Genomic DNA, 26,854 nt, shown 5'->3' on the forward strand with positions numbered 1-26,854 from the left:
GTTTGTGTGTTTGCTGCCAGCATTTCACAGCTCCGTCTAAAAGCACCTCACTTACGGAAAACAAATTCTCACACAGGGGCTGTGTTTAATGGACTGACAAGGCTAAAAAAACAAGTGAAAACTGATTTGATATTTTCCAGCTCGGGAGAATAACAGCACAAGGAAAGCAGTGTTTGCCCATTCAGGCGTAGTCTTGATTTAAATGCAGGTTTTTAACATCTCATGGGATTTACTCCAATTTCAACCCTGGTGCTGAAAATACAAAAAGACTGAAAATGGTCAAATTTAGAAATACTGAGTGCCAGCTGTTTGCATGACGTCCTTCATGTATAATAACTTTGTACATTTAATGAAGCAATGCAATATTTCACATTTATATAATTAAAATTATGTTTCAAGAGTACAGAGGTGTGAAATTAATGCTCTTCTTCAGCATTAGTTTATTAGTCCAAGACCTATTCACATGAAATTTTCAGGGTTCAAAAACACATTAAATCTCTGTTCAAAACTGCAGAAAAATGAATTTTACTCCCACTCTGAAGCTAAAATCTGTTTTTTGTTTACTTAAAGTGCACATAGATGAGGATCGACACCCTGGATGTGTGATCGGAATTCTGATTTATTAGAGAGAAAGGATCATGAAATTCCAGATAAGTTTCTGGACACATGAGCCAAAACTCAGACCAAGAAACTCTACGACCTTCCTTGAACCACTCACACAGTAGAAAACTAGAAATCACAGATGCTCAATCTGTGATTGGATGGTTGCACATCTGTAAAGGAGACTGAATGTTGTATACAAGCTTTGGGCAAACAGACAGCTTCTTACTTATTTCAGGAAGACAAAGCCAAAAATGCATCGTGCGCTTGTTCCAACAGCATGACTTCAAAGTAAAGGAACATCTAGAACTAAACTGATCAGTCTTCATTCCAGACTCGTCACCTACCAGAAAAACCTGGAGCATAATCAAAGAGGAAACCCAAGAGAGGACGCCCGGAACGGCGAAGCAGGTGAAATCATCAAGTAAGAATGGGGAAACACTCTGTTTTTCATGTTGCAACAGAGTGTTACACTTTGATAAATTTGCACCCATCTTCTTGTTCTTTCTTAAATAAACACGTTGTTGAGCAGATATTTAAAAGGCAATCACATTTTTCACCTCTCTGATTTTATTTGTTGTTTTGCACCCAGCGTTTCAGGAAACAGAGTCCACGGCATGATGCAGAGAAGAGATAAAAACTAAAGTTACACTGTGTTAGGCACTCTGGGCATTTTGATGAAGGATGCTGCAAATAAAGCTTATAGGAAATCAAAATTAAAATGATTAAAATGTCCATCACACAGACTTGGAAGCAAACACAGTCGAGCGTAAGCGTATTTGTAGCACAGGCTGTTTCTATATCAGAGCACAAAACGGAAATTTGTATCCTGTTGGGAATGGTGAGAAAGGAAAGACAACGCCAAAGTCAACCCCAAACTTCCACAAATAGCCTCTAAACGTATTAAGAGCTTGCTGTTTTTTGCTTTCTTTTTTAGAGATGATTCAATTTTATGTTTACACGAGAGGAAATGCCCTGCTGCTCGGTGTTTGTAGCAAAAGAGTAAAATCAGTAAATACAAAAACCTGCCTCCAAACAACATTGTTTTAAAATACAAGCTTGGACACATACAGTAAACATTGACTGTAAACCACAAGTTCAAATGTCCTGAAGGAAATCCTTTCATAACTTTTCCTACAAAAACATTGCTGCTTAAATCTAACACACTCAAAAGTTGAAGATGCAGTAAGAGCAAAAACATAGAAGCAAAGCTTTTATCTGGTTACCTGCTGAAGTTTTTCCTCAGAAATATCACATCAGCCTAAACCAAGCGTGCCTCAAGAACACACTGATCCTGAAACCAATCATCTGTTTCATGACGAGCACAAAGTGATTAACTAAAAAGAACAGTCTGTGGCCATTGAGGCCATTTTGTTCACATAAGAAAATAACTATCACTCTCATTTTTTTTTTTTTTTTTTTTTTTTTTTTTTAGATACCTACGACAAAATATTACTTCCTTTGTTTCCGAATCACTTCAGCTTCACCCCAGAAATAAAAGGTGCATCTTATTTCACCCCAGTTTGGTTAAATATGTGTGTTTACTGTGTTGCTTCATTTAGATCACTTTAATAAGAGCCACTGGTGAAAAACATAACAGTGAACACAAATCTAAGTTCTTCACACGATTTATGGGACAACATTATTTCCTCTGCATTCACAAAGGACGGTTAAACTCGCTTTACATTATACAGCCTGCTTTGAGCATAAGATATTCCACTTCCTGTCAGTGTGAAGACGTTTAACCGAGACATCTTAATGTGAGAAAAGCACATCGCAGTATTTATAAATGATTAAGACATGCTGCTAGAGTAAATGAAAGAAATCCTTCAGTGTGAGTAAATTAATGTGTAAAATTAGGTCTGGTAACTAATTTCACAGACTTTGCAACAATTATAAAATCTCAGAAAGCTTTTATTTTATTCCACTTTTAGGCTAGTTTAGTATTTAAAAGAAAAAAGTAAAAAAAAGAATTACCTGTTTTGAAAAGCCCGGGAAGTCTTTATCATTAGCAAAAGTTGTAAAACTTATGAAAACATAAAGTCCAACATTTATGGGGTCCAGATTGGAGTCTTCACCTGGCTAATTCTGTGGCTAACCCTGCTGTAATATTTCCATTTGACCACAAGGTCTGGGTTACTTCACCCAACTTCTTGAGAAAATTAGATGAAAGCTGTGGCAACACCAGCACAACCAGTCTGGAATGATATGAGATGCTGTCCAAAAAGGCTTTGCAACTCTGCCAAGAAAATAAATCTAAATTTTAAAACAGTGACCAATTTGAATTAGGCCACTTCCTTATTCAAGGTCATCTCCTTGTGTCATTTCAAGATCAGGTCACTGGGTGACTTCTTCCTTTTCCCTTAAATGAAATTCATGTTGAAGGATCCCCTTTTTGAAGAAACCGAGTGCTTAGTCATTGGGCTGATGGGGTAATATCAATAATCACGTCACACGAAACAAGCAGAGTTCTGTTTTTGTCTTTATTTAATAAGCTGGTTCATAAATAATCACACATAAAAGATTCTTTCAGTAGTTACAAAGTGGGTAGCAACTTAGTTAGCGCCTGGAGAAAAAAAGATAAAACAAATGAAGAGAAGACTGCCGGCGGGTGGGGGAAAGTTTATGGAGAGCGATCTCAACAACTCGGGAGTTCATAAAGCGGAGCAGAGAAGACGGAGCCGACGGGAGGGTTAAACATCCGACTGGTGTCCCATCACGTTCCCGGCAGCCGTCGCTCATCAGCAGACTAGCAGCGGACAAAAAGGCGGCATGCGTGTCGCCGTTCAAAGCACATGCCCGATTTTTGTTTCTGTTCTCCAGTGTTTTCAAAACAGTCTTGAAATGAAACAAAGGGAAGGGAATGTATCGGGAAATTTAAAAAAAAAAAAAGGAAAGAAAAAGAAAGAAAAAGCACAAGCTACATTTTAGGCTCACAAAACAAACTGAAATAAAAGATGTTGAAGTGGCATCTTCTTGGCTCGACTTTCTCCTCCTCCTCTCGGGAGCGATGGATTTACGAGAAGGTTAAAATGTTTGACAGTGGTTAAAGAGGCGGCAAGAGCCGCTGCAGGATGTTTGTTTTTTAGCAATTTCATTCGTTCATTCATTCTTTTCGGTAACTCGTTATTCTTTTCTAAAACTACCTCTTCCCTCCCCTTCTGCTGGTCTAATCGCAGGTGACCAACAAGCTTTGATTTGAATGAGACCGTTTAAAAGAAGGGGAGGAAACTCGCCTCGCTAAAACTGGTCTGACGCAGCGATGGGTGTCCATTGCTGGCTAACACTAGCTTTCACTCTATCAGGTTACAAGTCCTTTCACGCTCTTGTTTAAGGAATCTAGTGGTCAAAGTTTTTCTCAGCGTGATGGGAGTCTACTTGGACACTTGCTGCTGAATGTGCTGCAGGAATTCATGATAGGAAGAAGCCCACTCTGACCGGTCCTCCACCAGGTGCTGGAACAAAGTGGCTTTAGCAGAGGCATCATCTCTGCGGGAAAGAAGGAAAAAATGCATTAAAGGGAAAGAAGAAACTGGTTTGTACATTTTAATGCTCTGTAAGTCTAAGAAGTGTTGGAATCTATTCCACATAACTTGAAGCATTGCTGACATGTCAGCTCTTAAACACAACACTCTCCTGCATCTTCTACCTCACTGACTCTGAACTGACAGCTGTTCGTACAAATCACCAGCATGAGAGTTTTTCTCTAAGAGTTTGCGGAGCCACCTCCTCAGGACCACCTATTCAGCAGTCAGAGCCAAAGCCCTCCCTGCCTGTTTTTTTCATCTTCTCTTTTTTTTTTTTTTTTAAATGTCTGTCTTTAATTTCAAAAAGACATCCATGAAGGACGAGTTCCCAGGCTGGGCGAGACGTTGCTGGCTTCTCTAACCCGACTTACAAGAGCAGAAACTGAACGTCTGATCTGACGTCTGGTTTCTCTCTCAGAGCTCGCAACTGCTTGTAGTCAGACCTTGGCTTTACTTTGAGAAATATATTCCCAATGCAAAAAAACCCCCAAAACTGAGATTTGCCAGAATGAAATGTTATAAAAGTGACAAAACAAGAGCTATTAAGGAGCCGCCTTGAGCTCTGGAGATAATGTGGTGTGATATTTTTATTTATTTGACATTTAACAGGCTTTAGAAAGTCCCGCATAAACAATAAAGATGTAGCTCTCTGCTGCTTAGCCGTCTGCCTCTTTTGCCCCTTTGTTGCTATGCTTATAAACAGCTCATTGCGCACCTCTTCATTGTTTAACTGATACCTACAGTGTGTCTAAAAAAAACAGAGATGACGGTCTTACGTGTAAATGTCATTCTGCCACGTAAGCGCTCTGGCAGTAACAGGCACACAGCTTTGATGTCTGGACCAAAAAAGGGGGAAACACCATCAACAAGGCTCAGACGGAGCAGAACATGAGCTCAGTCAAACCAGGACATACTTGTACATATACGCAGAAATACAGGGGTCGATGCTTTAAATGTACTTTTTATGCTGTAGTAATCTCTCTGAGCCAAAAGTTCAGGTTGCAAACGACCCTAAAAGCTGTTTTCTTCTACTCTTTGCTCTGTATGATCTCACAGAGAGCAGGATTGGCTAACACAGTCACCTCAGGCAAAGCTCTGGCCAGTCAGAAAAAAACTGGCTTAAAGGGAGAAAACCTTAAACAGCTTGTGTCCCCCTGGGAATAAACTGGGTGCATGTCCATGAGATGAAGGCTTTAAATGCTTTGTCCCTTCCTTCACGGAGCATCAAATAACACCAGGAGTCTTTCAGAAACATGGTGTTAATTCTTAAGGCTTTTAATCTGAAAAGTGACGTATTTTTATGCCATTCTAGTGTCCGACTTCCTGTCCACATCATTCTGAATGATGTCGAGTTGAGAGCTGCTTCTGGGACACTTCTGAAATGTTGAAGTACAATCTGATAGAACTGCAAGCCATCATTTCATGAGGAAGGGTGGATTATTGTGAACTATGACTCATGCAGAGCTACTCTAGCAGAGATCAAGTCCAAACACGGAGGTGGAAATGAGGAGAATAGATCCCTTTAACTACACATCCATTGGCTTCTCTGTCAGGTGCCCATCTGCTTTTTCAAATATTCGAACATTGCTTCCTTGAATATTTTAGCCACTCTTTAAAGTTCTTGCACTTTTAATATCATTAAAAAAACAAACAAACATATCAACAACTGAGAGGTTCGAAGTCACAGAGAACTTGAAACCACTTTAAGAGCCGTTTTTAATTCTTTTGTCAAATCTCTCTCGTAGTTCCTGTCATTTCAGATCATTAAGTCCTGTCATCACGCAAACATCTGTTCAAATACCACTCAGTGCATTTTTACTAACATGTCATGTAAACATGTGGCTAAGCAACAATGCCGTACCACCAAGAGGAGGAGAGAGAGGAAACCGAAACAATGCGTTCCCTGCGGATGACTTTACCGCCGCTGTCAATCTGTGACCTCAATGCTCACTTTGTCTTTGTGTTTACACTTCGGAAATACTTTTCCGTCAACCTCGTGCCGATCTCTGCTATATGAAACTGTCCACACCTAGTTTCTGTTCAATGCCAATCAGAGCAGCTCACTATCTGGATTTACGAGATTCCAGGGAGGTGACGAAGCAGAAGGGCGAACTCGGAGAGGATGTGCAGTATCAGACAATCGTAATGTTCTTTATTTGCTTTATTTCCTCATGAACCTCAACAGAATGTCAGATTTAATTTGGCCAAGTAGCCGATAGATATAAAAAGGCACCTATCACATGACTGGAACATTAAACTTAACGCTGAACCCGGAGGTTCACAGGAATGAGAGATGATTCTTTTTAATTTGAAGTTTATTACTTCCAAAAATTATTGCCTACTTTTTTCTGTCAGTAATAAGCCAGCTCAGTGTCCAGTAGTAACGGCTCACTGTGCAGCTGTCCTGACACAGCATCCACAGAGCCTGTGCTCCAGTTTAAGTGAAGTTTTAGGATTTCGTCAGTCTGTTAGTTCGCACTCATTACCAGGTGTCTTTGTGTACAGTTTAAAAACACAGGTTCAGGCTAACATGGCGGTGGCCAAAACACTAATGCTGAACCTTCAAAATGAGTCCAAAACCAGTGGTTGATGCCACGATAGGCTGTGTGCCTGCAATCTTTTATGACATGTGAGGCCCTGAGGCGACTTTAAACAAGTAAAACACAAATGACTGCTCGCTTGGGGTCAGCAACTCTCTGTGTTCCCAACAGAGCACAATCCCTGCTTTACACTTCAAACCTCAGTTTTCTGCAGTTCCGTCTTTGGCGACAGAGCAACTCAACACTTTTTCCTTCAGTGACCTCAGATTTTGTATTAAAGCAATATGTGAGATCCATTTCACGCAATTAAAAAAAAAAGAACAAAACAAGCTGTCTATGTATATCTGTGACTGCCCTGAAGAAGAAGCACAGTTTCCAGTGTGTTTGCAAACAGTCAGATATGAGTCCAGATGTGCGGCAGTGCTTACTTGACGACATGTATCGTGGAGCTGAACGCTCGGTTGTCGTGGAGCCAGTCGAGGAAAGCTCGCACCCTCTCAGAGAGAGGAGTCTCCAGCTCCGGAAAGTGACTCTAGGAACCAAAGAGGACAAGAGGGGAAACAAAACAACAACGCTGTTGTTAGTGGAGTGTTTCAGATAGCGCAGATTCACACAGTCAACCCCAGCCATACAATGTGGTTAACGGGAACATGCCTGTGGTGGGGAGTGTGGGCTTGTAGGTGGATCTATGAGGCACTGACCCCTTGCTAGAAAGATAAAATAAGCATAAACAAGTGCTGACTCGCCGTTTGCTCTGGGTGTTGCCATCACGCCCTCGGCGTGGTAATGACAGAACTTTCTAGGTGGCTGCACAGTTTGTTAAAAAAGCAGAAAAGCTACATCAGCAAGTCTGTTCTGCTGGACAAGTTGTTTTTTTCTAACTAAGTGAACAGAAACACAGCTCCTTCACTGTGGAGCTCAACTGTGAGTCATTTTCAGGGGAAACAAAATGTCGCATTGCATCATTCAGCCAGCGACTGGGCGGCGCACACGCGTGTGTGTGTGTCAGTACAGACATTTCCCTAATCACACTTCTCTGTAACGTCCTGATGTGCTGGATGTAGAGGGAAAATAAAAGCTTCATTGTACTTCAAAAGATTAATTGTCTCTTTGAACTGTTTGCATGTGTACTTCTACTCAAATGAGTCTTACTGACCATGTTGGGGGGAATTGAAGCGTAGTTCGGGCAGCCCAAAACATCTCGGATGAACATTTCGTTGCAGCATTTGCCAATCCACAGATAAAACACCTGGACAGGCAGAAGAGAAGAGGAGCATTACCGCACAGTATACTTTCTACACACTCTGACATGTGTGCGTCTTAATCTGCCATAACTAAAGAGCCAGCAGGGCCAATGTTATTAATATCACCACTCTAAACTATGACAGTGAGGAAGAAAAAATAATAACAAAACAATTATAACAATAATTTTCTCTTTTAGTTTTTTCTAGGGTTTTTCCCATAAATTTCTATTTCTTATCAATTCCCCCCTTCGTATGCATCCTCCCATAAATTTGACTGTTTTTCTCATAAATGTTTTTTCCTCATAGATTAGAAATTTATAATTCTTTCTCTTAACTTTGAGTTTTTTCTTGTAAGTTTTTTTATTTTCAATAAATGTGTGGCTTTATGTTTTGCCTTGTTTGTTTGTTTTTTGTAATATTAAAACCCTCCCACCTTTTTAAAAAAAATCTTTATTGCCACCAAATACGCCATTGCACTAGTGAGAAGTTCACTCAGAAATTAGATTTGGTACCAAGTTTAAACTTCAAACATCTAACTACCCTCCATTTATTACTGATACTTTCCAGTGATAGTCTGAAGATTGGAGTGTTTCGGTTTCTTTCTGTATTTAATTTGCTCCAGTGGAAAATCCCTTTAAATTAAATTATGTGACATTAAACTTAATGAAAACTGGGCTCCAGCGCTGCTGCTGATGTTACTCCGAGGCAAATAATGAGACGATAAATCCCAACTCCAGTCCTCAAGCCATCACATATTATTTCAGGCAAAGACAACTTCTCTTTGATTTGCTCTAAATTATGACCTAAGGTTTATTGCATTTTATTAAAGGACTAGATGGTGAGAAGACAGAGACGTGAAAAATATAAACGAGGTGAAATAAAGACTTCTCGGAGCTTACGTTGCCACAGTCCATGAGGAAAGCTCCATCTCTGCTCAGCCTCTCAGCAGACAGGTGGAGCAGATGAGGCTGAGGGACTACGGTATCGTTCAGATGAAGCGCCCCCTGCAGGTCAGACAACTTGTGAGCAGAGTATAAAAACAGCTTTACTATATACATGTGCAGACAACATATACATAATAATTACATAGTGTCACAGGTAAAGCTCCCAAAGCTTCAAACAGAGAGCATACAAACATTAAAGTCTGATATTACCTCATTTAAAATATGTCTCCACTATAATATAATCTTCATAATTCTTGTTATTACAAGTGTTTAAAAGTAAATGTTACACGTGAGACTATTTTCACATTTTTAAATACAACTTTAAAAGAAACGTTCAGTGAAAAAAAAGCTGATGCATATAATGCAAACTAAAAAATAAACACTAAAATAAAAGTTTTAATCACGTTTATTATGACATTTCTGTCATTGAGTTAAATCCTTGTTGTTCTAAAAGATACCACAAGCTTAAAAACACAGTTTCCGCATAAACATTTCAAGTCATCTGTTTTAACTAGCAAAAGCAATCCCAATGATCCCAAACCAATTTTCACCAAACTTTCTGTGAATTTCCAGAGAAAAAAAGCAGACTGGCTTTGCTCTTAGTCATCATAATGTTCAGGATTAAGGCTTTGATGTGACACCTTACCAGATGCTGGGATTCCAGTGTTTTTAGGCAAGACATCTAAGTTATCTAAAATATCTTATCAGCTCACTGTTACATTTAACCACTTCGCCAGGTATAAAAAACAACCTAAAAGAGTGAGTCAAGCCATTAAGCACAGGTTTAATAATAAAGTTGCACTGCATACAGAGATATAAAATTCAAATTCAAATTCAATTTGTCACGTACACAGTCATACACAGTACGATATGTAGTGAAATGCTTGGACAACTGCTCGTGACCTAAAGAAAACAAAAAAGGAAAAGGCTATGAATAAGATAGGAAATAAATATGAAAAATTAAAAAGGGTAAATTTAACTAGGAAGGAATAAAATATAAATTAAGGTTAAAAATGAAATAACTGTACAACACAAATTAGAATGAAGGGTAAATTTAACTGGGAAGAATAAGATAAAATATATAAATTAAAGTTGAAAATAAAATAACTGTACAACAAAATACACAATACACAATATAGAACTATATAAGAATGTATGAAGAAATCTAAATATAAATAAATATATACACAATAACAGCAGCTGTACAAGTATTAACTGGAAATGAAGAATATAGTGACCAGTGTTGTGCAAAACCAAAGTCCAGAAAGTCCAGTGTGTGTGTAAGAACCATATGTGTGGGTCAGTACTGTGTGGTGGTGTGATTGAGAGACCGTATCGCCTGCGGGAAGAAGCTCCTCCTCAGTCTCTCTGTGTTGGTCTTCAGGGAGCAGAATCGCTTTCCTGACCTCAACAGAGAGAACAGTCTGTTGTTGGGATGGCTGAGGTCCTTCACGATCTTCCTGGCCTTGGTCCAGCACCGCCTGCTGTAGATTGAGTGCAGGTCAGGGAGCTCGGAGCAGATGGTGCGCTCAGCTGACCGCACAACCCTCTGTAGAGCTCGTCTGTCCTGCATGGTGCTGTTCCCGAACCAGGTTAAGATGTTTCCCGCCAGGATGCTCTCTATGGTGCACGAGTAAAAGTTCCTGAGCACCTTGGAGGGCAGTTGGAAGTCTCTCAAGCGTCTGAGGTGGTAGAGACGCTGTCGGGCCTTTTTCACCACGGTGTTGATGTGACAGGACCATGACAGGTCCTGCGTGATGTGAACTCCGAGGTATTTGAAGCTGTCCACTCTCTCCACTGGGCACTCGTTGATGACGGGGGTCTGGTAGTTCCTCTCCTGCTTAGTGCTGAAGTCCACTATCAGCTCCTTTGTCTTACTGACGTTTAGAAGGAGGTTGTTCCTCTGGCACCAGTTCTCCAGATTCCTAATCTCCTTCAGGTAGGCCATCTCGTTGTTATCAGAGATCAGGCCCACCACGACGGTGTCGTCAGCAAACTTGATGATGGTGGTGGAGCTGGTAGTGGCCACACAGTCATATGTGTACAAAGAGTACAGCAGGGGGCTCAGAACACACCCCTGGGGGGCTCCAGTGCTGAGAGTGGTGGAGGCTGAGACATGTCCGCCCATCCTTACTGCCTGTGGTCTGCCAGTTAGGAAGTTGGAGATCCACTGACACATAGATGAGCTGAGTCCCAGATGCTCCAGCTTGGTGGTGAGTGTGGAGGGAATTATGGTATTAAATGCAGAGCTGTAGTCTATGAAGAGCATTTTAACATAATTCCCCCTTCTAGTGTCCAAGTGAGTGAGTGATGTGTGGAGGAGATGAGAGATGGCATCGTCTGTGGAACAATTTGGACGGTAAGCGAACTGTAGTGGGTCCAGTGTGTCTGGTAGTGAAGAAATGATGAAGTCTCTGACCAGGCGTTCAAAGCACTTCATCACTACTGAGGTGAGGGCTACAGGGCGATAGTCATTGAGAGAAGCAGGGTGGGGTTTCTTCGGGACAGGAACAATGATGGACTCTTTGAAGCATGTGGGGATCACCGACTGAGATAAAGAGATGTTGAATATCTCAGTGAACACAGGAGCTAGCTGGTATGCGCAGTCTCTTAGGATACGACCTGGGATGCCGTCTGGTCCTGCTGCTTTCCTGGTGTTCACTCTCTTGAAGGCTCTCCTTACTTCATGCTTGGAGATGACGAGCACGTTTCCGGTGCTGGCAGTATCTTCCTGTCTGCAGCCGTTAGCGCCGCTAACACTAGCATTGTTGGAGACCTTAGCTGCAGCCTCGAAGCGAGCATAGAAAGTGTTCAGCTCGTCTGCCAGAGTCACGGCCGCGTTCGTCATACCGGTTGTTGGTGCTTTATAGTCCGTTATTGTCCTTAGTCCCCGCCACAGGCTCCTAGAGTCACTCTGTTGGAGTTGTGACTCTAGTTTCCTCCCGTAGCGCTGCTTCGCCTCTTTCACCGCCCTCCGCACGTTATATGACGCGGCTTTGTACGGGTCCATGTCCCCCGTCATGAGTCCCGTGTTGTAGGCAGCGGTGCGGGATCTCAGAGCGTCGCGGATGGTTTTATCCACCCACGGCTTCTGGTTGGGAAACGTTGTGATAGTCTTTGTCTCCACGGTATCATCCGCTAGTTTCCCGATGAATCCCACAACCGCTTCCGTAAACACGTTGACGTCATCGTCGGAGCTGTTTCTGAACATGCCCCAGTCTGCGTCATCGAGTGCGTCCTGTAACGCGGCCACCGATTGATCCGTCCAGCGCGCGACCTTCCTCTGAACCGGAACTTCCTGTTTCAGCCTTTGTTTGTATTTTGGCATGAGGAAGATGGCGGCGTGATCAGATTTGCCAAACGGGGGGCGGGATTGTGCCTTGTAGCCGTCCTTGACCGTAGTGTAGCAGTGGTCCAGTGTCCTTTCACCCCTGGTGGGGCAGGTGATGTGTTGATAAAAGTTCGGCGCTGCGCGTTTGAGGTTGGCGCTATTAAAGTCCCCCGTCACAATAAGCGCAGCGTCCCGGTGTTGTGTCTGGTGCTGTGTGAGTGCCTCATGCAGCTCGCATAAGGCGGTGACCGTGTCCGCTTGTGGTGGAATATAAACGGCACTTACAATGACCGATGTAAATTCCCGAGGTAGATAAAAAGGACGACACATGATGGACAGTAGTTCCAGATTTGGTGTGCAGGAGCGTGTGAGAGGAACAACGTTCGCACTGTTGCACCAGTTGTTGTTCACCATTAAACACACGCCGCCTCCCCTTGACTTCCCCGAGTCCCGTGTCCTGTCCATGCGGTGAACCGAGAAGAACTCGGCCGGCTGGATGGCGTGGTCCGGCACCGCTGGGTTCAGCCATGTCTCGGTGAAGCAGAGGAGATTGCAGTCCCGAATGTCTCTCTGGAACTTTATCCTGGCCCTGAGGTCGTCAAGCTTGTTCTCCAGTGACTGGACGTTGGCGAGCAGGATGCTAGGCAGAGGTGTGCGGTGTGCACGAGCTCTCAGCCTGTTCCTGACGCCGGCTCGCTTCCCTCTAGGCCGCCGCCGCTTCCCTTTGTTCTCCCTCGAGATCTCACTCGGCCAGCTCGGATCCGGAGTTAAAAACTTCGAATTGTGAGTACATTGTATACCAATAGAAACAAGAGTGTCACTGTCATACCTAATGTACCCAATGGTGATGATTTTGCCGATTTAGAAACGCTGAAAACTAACTTAAAAAACAAAGACAAAGAAAAAGTGGTCGGAGCAGTCGTGACGGCAGCCGACCTCACCGGCGCCATCTTAATTCCGAAGATGGCGAATATATGTTAACGATGTTATGTTAATGGGTTAAATAGTAGTCATTTTGTTTTTCCCTCTCTCTACTATTCTTTAGTGCACTGAGTTATGAGAAAAGCCATCTGCATCCCACCTGGTCAGAGATGTTGTCCAGTCGGTAGAGGTCAGGATGAACCATTCGCATCAGCTGCTGCAGCGGCTGAGTCTTGAATTCGCACATGGCAAAGACCCGCTCGTCCAGCCTCGTGCTGGTGCCCGTCCGCAGGGCTTTCTGAAAGCAAACACACATCACATCAGCAGTGTTGGATTTGATTTCTCTGATTTATTACGTCAAGAATAAGAATAAGTTCAAAGATCTATAAAAATTAAAAATGCAGAGTAAAGCTTTAGCCCCATTTGCAGAGTAAAACAAATCCTTTTGCTAAAAATGGAGAATTAAACTGCAACAAGTTCAGACAAAAACATTGTGGTAACAGTTTAACCTTTAATCACCAGGAATAATAGGCCATAATGTGCTTCTTTCAATTAAACAGTGATGTTTCCGAAGTTTATTCTCTGATTCATCAAAGGAACACACTGTTAGAGTCCCACAAACACCTACAGGGAGGATTTGTCTCAGAAACAGGGTGTGTATGTGCTTCTGAACATGGACACACCCTGGATGTATGAATGCACACATGCCGGGTGGATTAATAGTCTTTAACCCAGGCATTGTGACTGTGAGCTCACACTTTTCTACTGTGTAACATTTGGTCAGAGGGTGTTTTGTTTTTAGGGTTTGTACTCAACTACATCTTAAAATGCGTAATAACGTTTTGCAGGTTTAGTCAGTAAAACAAAACTCTCTCCTTTTACCTCAAAGTGAATTTAAAAAATAAAAACTTTCCAGAAGAAGTCTGCTAACAGGGAAAAGTGGAGGGCTGCATGCTTAAACACACATTCACAGCCTTTTCTTCTCCTTCTTTTTAGTGTATGTCATGCTGTGTGACGCGTGTGTGTTCATGTGCCGATGACAGTCAGGCAGCCGCACCTGTTTAAGTAGAGCAAGGATGTAGAGGGGGAAGAGACGCATGGCTGCAGGGAGGACAAGTCCAGACTGCTGAAGGTTGGAGACGTTGCTCTTGTAGGCGCTCCCCAAGTCCACCACCGCATTCACCAGTGCGTCCCGGGCGTCCGACAGGCTGGATGATATCGATCGATCGATGGCTGGATTGAAAAGACCAAATGAAGACTAGTTTACCTCCAAGACAGCATTTTAATCAGTTCTGAACACAAAGTTAAGTTAACAAAAGCCCAGAGTACGTCCTGATGAGACATGTTTACAAACTAGGGCTGTGCGATATGATGAAATATATCACATGACAAAATGAAAACATCGTTTCAAATTATTTGCTATCGTTTGTTTCGTGGTGGCGCAAACTACGCTGTTTTTCATTGTGGCACAGAGAATACCAGCATTGCCAGTGAAGATGAGGCAGAACCAGGTAGCTCCAAACAGAAGGACCAGTCAAAACAAATCCAGGACCTTATTCCTAAACGAGGTTCTACCTCTGTAGCATGGACATGGTTTGGTTAAGGAAAGTCTGACACGGACTAGAAAATTGTACCATGCAAATTATGGCGCAAACCAGTCCCCACCACAGACTCAAACACAACAAACCTCTTCTACCACCTACACAATAACCACGTGAAAGAGTGTGGAGAGAGTTTGCAGATGAGAAGCAAAACGGAGCCGACAGGTGCACAAAATAAACCTTAGACTCAAACGTTAGAACAGGCTTTTCCCCGCAGCACGCTGTGTAATAAATACTCAAAGAAAATGGCGGCTGTTGCAACTTCTATCTAAAAATACATAGTTTTATGCATGGGTCAAAACACTCAACTCCAGGTACACGACGCCAAGCTGAAAACATTTCACACAAGTCGAGTTGCCCGAGTTCGAAAACGTAAAATTTTTGCGAGATATCTCGTTATCGGGATGAGAAATGTCTCATATTGGGATATGAGATTTTGGTCATATCGCACAGCCCTATTGCAAACATTTTCATATTTATGTGGACATTGTGTGTCTGTGGGACAGGCAAACTTTGCACTCTTCAGCTCCAATGCACAACCTCTAGGGAAACAGCGGTGGTCAACATGACCCATAAAGCCACTCTGCACAGACTGAATAAAACCTTTTAATCATTAATATAAAATGCAAATGTATACGAATGTGACTCTTGAAACAGGAAAGACCTGGCTTACAAAAAGCTCTCTGTGGGTTATATACCACCACACAGGTATCGTTACATTTCCACCCAGGGTTGGTATTTAATTCCAACTGACTGCGTGTTTTATGAAACCCGATGGAAACTTATTCGATACATTTTGATGCATTTTTTTCTGCCAACTTTTCTGGAAAAAAAACACTGACAATATCACTTTATCACTCTAATATTTTTAACATGTTATTGGATTTGTGTCAACCACGGGGAGGCTAGAGGCCAACTGTCATAAATGTGTAAAAAGTCTTAGGTTAAAAGTACTGCACATGAAAAGGCGTGAAAGCCAAGGATTTAAGCTAAACACTTACCCATGTTGGCTAACAGACAAGTGATGGCTTGGACGTCAGCACCGGCATACACATCACTCAGCTGACTGACCACCGGCAGACACAGAGTGTGGACCCTGATACGTCTCTTTCCTACAGATGAATTAATAACAGTCCCGTTTTCAAGATCTTTAAAGAATTTCAACCTAAATGTGTTACCATGAAAATGAGTCATTCTTGTGTATACCTTTACTCGACGTGTAGAGCAGAGCAGCCTGGAAGCAGGCCAGAGACGAGTCTGCCAGAGAGTCTTCGACTGACATCTGGACAGCGAAGGCAGAGTCTGGGTTCACATTGGCCAGGGACAGCAGGTCAGTGGAGCGCACAAAGAAGTTACCGTGAAACGTGTGGATGGATAAACCTGAAGAGGAAAAAGGCAGGGACAAAACTTGTGTTTGACACAGAAACATTAAAACGTGCATGAAGCTGCATCTAATCTGATTACCTTTAGTGCATCTTATTCTCATGACCGCCTCAAAGCCGATCTTCCTGGTGAGGTAGCGCTCGAGGTCTCTCTGGAACTTTTCCAGCTGGGCCGGGTTGTGGATGTAATGAAAGGAGGGATAGTAAAAGACGCTGCCTGCTGAATACCTGGAGATACATGCTGAGAAATAAGAAAAACATGAGAGGATCGACATTAAGAGAATTACATGTGATTATCTTCAGTCTGTGAAGACTGGGAAGAAGAGTTCAAATACATCATTATGATGTGTGTGATTTGTAAATAATGCCTTAATCCCACACTGGACTGAATTAAAGATTAAATAATTCAAAACACAGATAATATAATATTAAATATGACATAAAGATGAAGAAAGCAAATAGGTCGATGATGGCGAGAAAGCAGTTTAGAATAGGTTTCTCCTTTATTAGCCAGAAATAAGCTGTTAGGAGATTTGGTATCCGTGTCAACAGATGACCTGGTGTGTGGTTTAACAGATAAAACAAGGTTGATAACACTGGTAACACACTTTCTGGATGTTATCACTTGAGCCGAGGCCTGAGCTTCTGCAGGACATTTTCTTCGAGGCAAATTATTTCCAGTCTCCTGAATCACATGTTAGCTGCTACTACTACTACAGCAACAGCAAAACAACAAGCTCTGATGATGATAAGCTGAAGAACCTGAGTGCAGCAGCAGTACACACTCAGAAACCAAACCACAAAATGCTCCTACAGGGTTATTTTAAAGCGATCTGATTTAAAGTCTACGTTTGCAAATCTGCACAAAAAAGGAAATATATTATTTAAAAAAAAATAGAATAAAAAAAATATAGAATATAAAGAATACTGGGAGCCGATTTGCTCATTAGCATTCATAACATAAGCAAAAATGTTGACACTTTGGATACATGGACAACATGAAAGATGCCAACAGCTGACTCAATCATGCTCTCACCTAATGAGGCGAGGTCGGCGTACTGGGAGCTGAGGAGGAAGAGATCCACTCCTATCTGTTGTCCTGAGCAATCCAGTGCAAGTTTCTTGTAGAAGTCAGTGGCAGGACCGAGGTGGTGGGCTCCCTGAAAGATATGAGAGTTATTACCAGCAACTCCTCATTTTGATCACAGGACTGAGGGAATGGGGACCTTCCTGACAGCAAAAAAAGACAATATAATATCTTTTTCCCCCGAGCAAACAAGCACATCTGTTATTTGTCATTTTCTTTTTGGAAACTCTTATCATGACTTGTTGGCAGTTTATTCAGAATTAAAAAAGAAGATGCTAAACTTGAATAAATCACAATCCTGGGATGACAATAACAGTGGTGTTTAATCTGAGATGAAATGTGAGACAACGTTGGGACAGGTAAGAAAAGTGAGCTGTTGCAGGAAAGTATAAATACAACTCAGCTGTGAAAATGCCAGGACACAAAGTACTAATCTTTGGCTGTACTTCATCTGTCATATGGTTCAATTTAAGCTTCACAAGTCACAATGCAGCCATGATTTAAAACTCCCATTTGATGTGAAAAATATAAAAATTAAAACAGGGCACCCGCAGGCACTCCAACTTCATGATCATGAGACAAATTCAAAAAATACGCATGAAAAACAAACACCATGAACATACCGCACAGAGGTAGGAAATAAGGATGTTTTTATTTATGTCTTACTTATCAATAAATATCTAAATAAATAAAATAAATATATAATTAAATAAGGATCTGGCAGTTCAGGGTGGTGATTATTAGCTGTTACAGATGAAGCACAGCAGCCCACTTTACACTAAAACAATCTGTTCATTAAACATTCGACGGCTTGCTGTGTCCAAACTTTTCACTGTTAACATCCAAATAAAGACAGAAATAAGAAAAAGGATGCTGTTTAACTCCAAATAAGGAAGATATGATAAAATCCTGCATCTGCTCTTGCTCCCACTTTCTCTGGATAGTTGTTTTTCTCATTATAATCACAAATAAAAGAAAATATAATTACCTTTGAGCTCGAACGCTGATTGGGGTCTTCTCTCGACTGCAGCTTCCCGGCTCCCAGCGTCGGCAGCTGAGTCTGGAACACCGTGATGCGGCCTCCGGTGGGTGACATGAGCTTGAAAGCGGCCTGTAAGGCAGGACCGAGGGCGCTGTGGGTCTCTCTGCTCTGGCTGAACAGCGCCGGCAGTGACTTCAGCAAGTCCTTCACCAGCTGGAGGATGGAGAAACAATACATGAGAAAATTAAAAAGAAAACCGTTTCAGAAACATCATAAAGCAGGCACGAACATGACAGAAGAGATGCAAGGGAACAAAGCAGCACGCTCTACCTCGTTGCTCTCCTTTAGATTCACCATCAAGCTGTCATGAGATGGTATGAAGACATCTGCAAAGAAAGCAGGAAAGACTATTAATGCGGCTATAGATGACACATTTCTATCAAATACACTAGAAAGGGTCATTAGTCACTCTAATAGACCACCACCTCTGGTCTTAACTGTGTGGCAACAACTTTTGATCGTGGGTCACTGCCACAGCTCTCATGTGTCATTTTGAAGTAACTTATATTTACCATCGATGTCTGACACCACCAGCATCTGTGGCTGGGACAGCCCCTCCTGGAGATTGTAAAAGTGGATGGTGCTATCAAAGGTGAGGAAGCCCACTCTGGTACGCGAGTCCCCAGGCAACCTGCAGCAGGAAACATTGTGTCAGCCTGGTTTCTGCCTGTGACAGACGCTAATAATCAGCTTGATTAAATAGCTAACTGACAAACTCATGAAGCAGCAACATCAGGACTCACTTATCCAAGTTCCCAAGAAGTGATTCACAGAAGTACTTCAGGTATCCTGCTTCCACAGCATTGTGAGACACGTCGAGTACAAACAGGTAGGCCGCCGGCTGAGGAGGTCGCAACTGAAAAGGAACAAAAACATCAAAGATCCCTGAAGGTTTGAAAAAAAATAATAATAATAATAATAATAAGTTTTTATATGACCTTTGCAGGTGTCACTTCTTATGCATGAGCCTTCTTTTTTTCCCCTCTGTTTACTAAACACAACACTGCCCTCTAGTAGACAGAGAAGCAAAGTACATGTAATATGAATAAGAGGCCTGTTTACCATGTAGTCTGAGGAGGCGATGAACTCCACAGTGGAATTCTGGACCTCTGGCCTCTTGTGTGGTTCACCGTATGACCTTGTGACTGGATTGTACATGAACTCATCTGGTACTGAACAAGAATTAAAATGGCATAAAACATTAAGGCTGCAAAACATGATTCAGCAGTAAAGAAATTGCAGGGACAATATATAAATAGCTTGACTGGACTTGTACCATCATTGACCCGGTAACACAGGTTGCACTTCCACCTGCGCTGGTCCAGAAAGGTGACGAACGGATTGATGTAGGTGCGGCAGGAGCGACAGCGCACGATCGTGTTTGATGTGATCACCGGTAACTGCTGCAGAGAGGCAAACGGGGGAAAAAGGCTTAGAGAAAGATGGACTAACTTCCAATAAAAAAATAAAAAATACAAAAGACATGCTTATGAACTTTTCATCTGTCATGCCTCAATTTTTTGGCCTCCACTTTCTTTCTCCATCCCATGACCCTTTCAAAACAATCTTCTATTTATATCTCAGCAGATGGCTGAATAGCACTTTGTTTCCTTTTCTGTGAGTGTGGTTGGAAAAAAAAAAAAACCAAAACAAAACTGCAGTTCTTTTCTCCTCTTTTTTTTGGTGTCATGACTTCCGCTGAAGCACCAGAGTCACCCAAAATTTCTCCACCTTTTCCTTAGAACAAAGTCTGTTTATCCTCGGGTACACCTGAAGGCCACAACGGAGGTTTTGGGACTACTTTCTTTCTCTGCAATTTACTAAAAACAGCTAAAAATTATTATCAGATCAAATGCTAACATAACTATAAAATAATTGACATCTATGTTGATAAACAGTTGAGTTGAGCTGCAGTAATTAAATAAAACATGACACTGATAGAAAAGATTTTGAAAACTTGGAATTTCACACTTGGGTTGGATCGCAACAGTAATGTGTTACTTTCACAGGCGAAGTAAACACAGATGTCGAGAAAAACGCCTCAGTAGTGAAACCAAAATATCTTAATCACCTCTGTTTGCTGGTTCAGCTGTAAGGTTAAGCAAAAACTAAGAATTTCCACCTCTCTGGGTATTCGAGTAAATGGGTGCCAATGCTGCTGCTGTAGTGCAAAAAATTTAAATGTAGCTTCATTTTTCTTGTGCCATTTTCCATCATGATCAAATACATCCTCCCTTTCTTTCTTCTCATATCTGGATCCATGCAAAGAGACATCAGTCTAAGAAGAGATGCCCAAACCATCCCCGCTTCTCCCACTTCGTCTAGGTGGTGCTTTTCAAAACAGGCAATGAATGTTAATGTCAGAGCGCAGACAGCCTTTGGGGAAAGAACAATTTCTACTAGTTGGTTAGACTATTAAACTAGACGATACCACAGTATCCTTGGGAGATCAGAGAAGACGAGGGACATGAAGTTCCTCATGATGGGGCATACACCCATATTTGGGCTGCATAAGAAGGGAGGACCTCGATGTAATACAGAGTCTCCTCAGAGACCACAAACAATGTCACAAGCTGAAGATTTAAATGCATCATAAAGCCTCACTAAACCACCTCCAAGAAGAAAAATTCTTTAAAACTATCCGTTGACAGTCAGGATGCTCTGACGTATCTGACACCAAACTGCAGGCTCACTCCAGACTACACCAAACAGCTCACAGCTGTTTACTGAGACACTGTAGACTTGACTGACTCAGAGGAAACACCAAATTACATTCAAAATCAGGAAATACTGTGTAGGTGTAGCATATGATTCCAAAAATACATTTTCATAACATATCCTTAAACTATCAGAGTTGCCAAAATTAAAGCTGTAGGCAGAAACTGCAGAGGAGCATGAATGTCTGTTTCACACGTCCACAGGATCCACACCTCTGCAGTCATCTACTGTAAAAGCAACACAGCCTGGGCAATTCTGAGATATCCTTTTGAAATACACACTCACAAAAACGACGAGCCAACAACTGACGCTCTGTCAAACATTCAGTTATTTAACCGTTAGTCCAGGAAGTCAGTGCCAGCCTGTCTTTCAAGCACTTTCCTATTGTTTGTCACTTCACATCTACTGACACGTCTTCACCTCACAGCTCTATAAATACCCTCCCTTATCTTTCCTGCACCTCTTCATCGTTGTCATTCTGCTCCTCCTGCTGACTGGTCACGAGTGGAAAAAGACAGCTACAAAGGACCCAGATAGTATTTAAACACTATGTTCCACCTTTCTTTAATGTAAAACTGTGTCGACTAATGTGAAATACCTCTGTCAGGGAAAAAACACCCTGCTCTGCACAACATATTTTGCATTTCACAGAATGAATTGATCACATCTGTTTGCTTTAACAAAAAAGTATCAGAATAAAATGACTCTTGATGAAGAAACTCAAACTATTGTCTGCTAAAAGGTACAGCAGCGTTTGTGCCCTAAACAAAGCTTTTGTATGTTCAATAAATAAATAGCAGAACAGCTTCATGCAGTGCTTGAGAAGGCAATGGAAAAAAAAAAAAAGACCACACACTGCTTAAAAACAGAACTAAACATTTGCCGACATCTTAACTCCATAATACCAAAATCTGAGAAAAATGTTCTTTGAGGGGAATTTTGATGTACCTGTAGATCTCTGAAGGGGTGGAGGAGGAGGCCCAGAGGGAGTCTGGCTTTGTTGAGTAAAGCCTGGGTCTGGGGAATGCTGGTCAGAGTACACCTGAATGTCCTGATTTTAAAAAAAAGAAGAAAAAAAAGACAAACGAATGACAAAATATACTCACAGATAAAAATATACGAAATGAAAAAAGGTTGAAATAATGCAGTAAGAAAACAAAAACCATGAGCTTAGAAGTTGAAAAAAAAAAAAAAAACAACCCGTAATTGTATACTACTGTTGTACTATTTTAAGAATTTATTTATTTTACTACTCTAAAGTTTCTGTGATACACTGAAAGTAAATGGCTAAATTTAAGGACTCAGCTGCCACTCAAAATTTCCCTACACCAGACTTACTGTGGACTGCAGTTGACTTTCTTAAGGTCGGGGCTGAGGTTGGGTTCTGGAGCTTCCAAAGGTCTGGGGGGCAGCAAGTTTCTCTCCTGCAGCAGGTTGATTGGCCTCAGGGCCTCGACCTCCAGCTCTGGCACACCACTCAGCCCGCCGAGGGCTGCGGACAGCTCAGAGAGACTAGGGAAGGGCTGCAGAGAGGGACGGATGGTTTCCACACCGCGAACAAACAAACAGCTCAGCTTACAGCCAAAATTCATCAGGTGGGCTATTTTATAAAATAATGTCTGTGTAGTGACACCTTAAACATTTATTTATTAAGTCTGACCAGTCAGTCAGTTGTGGATTATGATCAAGTCTAGAAGTCTGGCAAAGTCCAGGGTCAGAATCCTGAACAGGTCTCTGACTCTGTTATAAGCCAGCTCATAAAACTAGAGCCTATCACCAGAATTGGTCAAAGCATAGGTGAAATTTAAAAGCCTACATATGCTTACTTAAAATCTAGTGGGGGCAACAGACAGTCGCTCTAAGTGATGGGTATCAAACGCAGGTTGGGTTTGCCTTTATCCAAACTTTTTACACACGAAAAATTAGACAATTTAATATAAAATCTGAGAAAATAGCCTGAAAAAAACTTTCAAACAATCCATAGATGTGCAAAATATTAATCAACATTTCTGTTGCAGGCTCACCTGTGAGTACTGCTGGTAGTTTGACTGGCCATACAGGTCGTCGGAGGGGGAGGCGTCAGTGTGGGACGCCGGTCCCTGCCGATAACCTGACTGCATGCCAGGGTAACCGTAACTACCGTAGGGCTGAGCCTGGTTGGTCACATTGCTGGATGGTGGCATGGATTCTGGAAAGAGAGACAGTGCAGGAGTACAGTAGTGTGATGTTAAGAAGACAGAACATTTTTAAGGTGTTTTAACATGACCAGAAAAATAAGATCACTGTGTTAATGTTGATTTTAGAATAAGTTAGAATAAGTGCCAAATTATCCCTAAACAACAAAAAAAAGCCTTTTCAAGTAGCATTTGCAGTCCCCTTTGCTGTCTCCATTAGCTTTGGTCAAACTACACAATATTGTTATCAGATTAGATGAATAAAGAGCCATAAGAGATGAGACGGTAGTATAAACATCAGGAACACTGTACCAGTAACAAACTAACAACAATCACATTTAAAGCGTTGTGAATGACACTGCTGTCTTCTGCTTAGAAAAGCTGGGTCGCATCAAAGGGAATATGTGGATTGTCTTAAAGCCCGTTTTTCCTCTCTCTGCTGTGAAAAGTTGTCACTAGATAACAGAAGACCCAAGTCTTTTTTGCCACATCAGCTGTCAGCAAATATAGCTGTGTTAACACTGCAGGAACCTTCCTCAGGGATAAGGAAAAGGATCTAAATTCAGTTCACGGAGAATTATTTTATCCTCTAAGAGTCCCTGCTTAGGAGGCAGCACTTTCTTTATATTCAAGAATATTTTCATCCGGTCATTCTCACATCTGTTTTCCAGCACTGACCTAAGACCCTAAAATTCAGCTTTAACAATTGATTAAGGTTTTATAACAGATTTCATTTTATGCAAATGCCAAGTTATAAAAATATTGTGCACTGTACATATTGTCAAAGAAAAGTTGATTTACAGTTTAGACAAAGCTGTGATTTTACTGAGAGTTGCTCAGGTGCATGAGGTGCAGTCTGTCTGTGATGAACACGTACCTGGATAGCTGCCACCTTCGAGGGAATCGTAGCTGTTGGGCACCGGAGAGGCACTGCCAGTAGAAGAAGAGGATGTGTCACCGCCTGCGAGAGGCAGAGAGGGGAAAAAATGAAACTCAAAAGGCATTAAAAACTGTTATTATGAAGGAAAAGACAGCTTGCAAATATTACTCTGTTCAAATAAATAATGGCACAATAAAAAAAATCTAAAGACAAATGAAGTGAAACGGGGAGGAAGGACAGAGTGTTGGGATAAAAATGAAAGACAACATTAAAGTGAATAAAAGCAGATTTTCTGGTTTGGTCGTGCATGGACTCCCTTTGGCCTCACAGAAAGAAAACGAAAGAGAAGAGGCAGACTGAAAGATGGAAAGAAAACATAAAAAGGAAGCACTTAAGTTTTGAGTATATGCAAGTTGCTGTGTGGGGGAAAGGACGTCTGAGGACAGGACATGTGTAGAGAACTGAGGGGGGGGAAAGAAGATATGAGTGTGTGCGATGGGCACAGAACGAAAGACATTTTCAGCATGTTCAATAAAACCAGTTAGCTACAGGCCATTAGTGAGGACAAACCACTGGAAGCTACAGGGTGGTGCCCTGATCAGAGAAAGGTGGTTTACCAGATGTGGATTAGTCAAGCCTTATCTTTTTTGTAATCTAAAAACCAAAATTAAATAAATTCTTTTTTGGAGAACTTTTATATTAACATCTACCATCTGAATTCAGCTTTCTGACAAAAAGGCTCCCAGTGTCCTCACAAACAGGCGGGTTAGACAACACATGCCTCAGATTCCTCTGTTCAGCCAGCAAAACTAAAGAAATGCATTAAATTAATAGCCGAGTCATTTATATTTAACACCTGGAACAAGTTTATCACCATCATCAAAACTCTGAACTTGCTTTTTTCCCCCTAGTAACCAAGTTTTTATTCCTTTTTACAATTTCTATATCTTTTCTAAACTTTTCATTTTATTACTGCCCATTTTATTTATTTTGTAGTACAGTACTCATTTAGTTTTATGCCCTTTTTAAAATGTTATCTTGTGACTGACTACTTTTTGTCATAAACTAATCTGTGTTCTCTTAAAGCACTTTGTGACTATGTCAAAGTATCTGAAAAAAAAATCACTACTACTACTACTACTACTACTACTACTACTACTACTACTACTACTACGTCTGTGAAGGTTCTCAGTCATCCAGGTCATCGTAGTCAAAGGAGCTTGCAAAGAAAAGCGTCTGGACTTCTTTAAGTTGCTTGAAGACGTTTCACCTCTCATCCGAGAAGCTTCTTCAGTTCTAAGGTCAAATGGTGGAGAGTCCCAGATATAAACCTAGTGGGAGAAACCCCCCACAGAGGGACCCACTAGGTTTATATCTGGGACTCTCCACCATTTGACCTTAGAACTGAAGAAGCTTCTCGGATGAGAGGTGAAACGTCTTCAAGCAACTTAAAGAAGTCCAGACGCTTTTCTTTGCAAGCTCCTTTGACTACTACTACTACTGCCATCATCATTTTCAGTTTAACTGTTTCAGTGATCAAACACTAGGCATGCCCAAATCACCCCACCTAGGAAGTGTCCAGGACACATTTTTCCTCAGAGGTCCGAGCCACCTCGGCTGGCTCGTGTCACGGCTCAACTCTGAGCTCCACCCAAATGACCGAGCTTCTCACCCAATCTAGGGAAACTCATTTCTTGTGTTTATGATGTCATTCTTTTCGTCTCTATCCACCGCTCATGGACATAGCTGCCAGCCTTACCCTCCTCTAACTCGAAAGCTTCACGTTACGTTATTTAAAAAAAAAAAAAGCATGAAGGCTTTTAAAATTATTTTTCAAATCCCTCAGCAAGCTGCCATAACCTTTCAAGAATTAATGCTGCAGTCAAAATAGCGTGTGGACTCATTTAGTGCACTGCAACACTCCCGGTTCAAATCCAACATTGGTTGCATGTTATCCAACTCCATCATATCGCTTTTCTAATTTGCTTCAGTGCCTATGAGGTAAAATATCCACAAAATAATCTTAATAAAAAAACAACAGCAAGCAAAAGGATCTTTTCGTTTTTGTCTGTTTATTCCTTGCATGTCATGTAATGAATAGGTTTTCCCAAAGGATTACATGGGCAGTAATATTTGAATGGATCCACTAATCCATGTGTGCCAAAAGGAGGGATCAACAGCAGCAAACCAAGATGTGACAGGCCTCAGGGACAGAGCTCATTGGACAGGGCAAGATCCAATTATCTCAGACTAAATCGGACCAGCAGACTACTGGATTAAGCACTAGGGATGATGAGGACACCAGGAGAGCCAAGCCTACTCCTCCTCCTTCAAGAAAATGGATACTACCAAGACTATATAGAGCTCATTGTAGCCAGTGTTGATTTGCAGTTGATCTTAAAAGTTTTAATATGAGCCCAGTTTGGACTCCACATACATTTATATTCTATTACTGCACCAGTACATGTGTAACTTAATGGTTACTGAGCCGACTAAGGCCTATTTCAAACCAGGACAAACCTTGCATGTATTTGAATACTTGATTCACACTCAGCAGTAAGACCATGACAACAACAGAGATGACACAGCAACACAAACCAAAGAAACCAAAACGCCGTCCCTGACTCCAGACAGACTTAATTAGTGAACAAACAAACAGCCAACTGAGTAACGCCTTAAACTCTAGTCGTGGATAACTTTTGTTATGTGAACAGTTACAAAATAAAGATAAATTGATCAAAACATTTTGGCATATAATCAATAAGAAAAACTTGTCGTGTGTATACAGATAACAAAAATGAATGGCCATACACAAATCTGAAATAAAACAGCTGTAACTAAATAAATATGAGGCAATCCAAGA

The 26,854-nt window shown here is 41.6% G+C and overlaps 1 protein-coding gene across 1 annotated transcript in view; it reads right to left on the reverse strand.

The window, feature by feature from the left end:
- Positions 1 to 3,083: 3,083 nt before the first annotated feature.
- Positions 3,084 to 26,854, reverse strand: part of sec24b (SEC24 homolog B, COPII coat complex component) — a 31,671-nt gene continuing 7,900 nt past the window's right edge. Inside the window, exons 5-24 of the mRNA XM_085366790.1 lie at positions 23,989 to 24,072; positions 22,962 to 23,125; positions 22,276 to 22,460; positions 21,886 to 21,988; positions 19,496 to 19,622; positions 19,282 to 19,391; positions 18,963 to 19,075; positions 18,732 to 18,850; positions 18,490 to 18,545; positions 18,166 to 18,372; positions 17,127 to 17,250; positions 16,173 to 16,331; positions 15,915 to 16,088; positions 15,710 to 15,820; positions 14,165 to 14,340; positions 13,268 to 13,405; positions 8,811 to 8,915; positions 7,824 to 7,916; positions 7,096 to 7,199; positions 3,084 to 4,089 (exon numbers count right to left, since the gene is read on the reverse strand). Of these exons, the coding sequence (XP_085222916.1) occupies positions 3,975 to 4,089; positions 7,096 to 7,199; positions 7,824 to 7,916; positions 8,811 to 8,915; positions 13,268 to 13,405; positions 14,165 to 14,340; positions 15,710 to 15,820; positions 15,915 to 16,088; positions 16,173 to 16,331; positions 17,127 to 17,250; positions 18,166 to 18,372; positions 18,490 to 18,545; positions 18,732 to 18,850; positions 18,963 to 19,075; positions 19,282 to 19,391; positions 19,496 to 19,622; positions 21,886 to 21,988; positions 22,276 to 22,460; positions 22,962 to 23,125; positions 23,989 to 24,072 (2,567 nt within the window). The 3' untranslated portion in view covers positions 3,084 to 3,974. The remainder of the gene's footprint in view (positions 4,090 to 7,095; positions 7,200 to 7,823; positions 7,917 to 8,810; positions 8,916 to 13,267; positions 13,406 to 14,164; positions 14,341 to 15,709; positions 15,821 to 15,914; positions 16,089 to 16,172; positions 16,332 to 17,126; positions 17,251 to 18,165; positions 18,373 to 18,489; positions 18,546 to 18,731; positions 18,851 to 18,962; positions 19,076 to 19,281; positions 19,392 to 19,495; positions 19,623 to 21,885; positions 21,989 to 22,275; positions 22,461 to 22,961; positions 23,126 to 23,988; positions 24,073 to 26,854) is intronic.

The sequence above is a fragment of the Diplotaxodon limnothrissa genome, linkage group LG2 (genome assembly GCF_057381915.1).
Source record: "Diplotaxodon limnothrissa isolate DT_005_m linkage group LG2, D_limnothrissa_male_GT1.1, whole genome shotgun sequence".
NCBI classification, from domain to species: Eukaryota; Metazoa; Chordata; class Actinopteri; order Cichliformes; family Cichlidae; genus Diplotaxodon; species Diplotaxodon limnothrissa.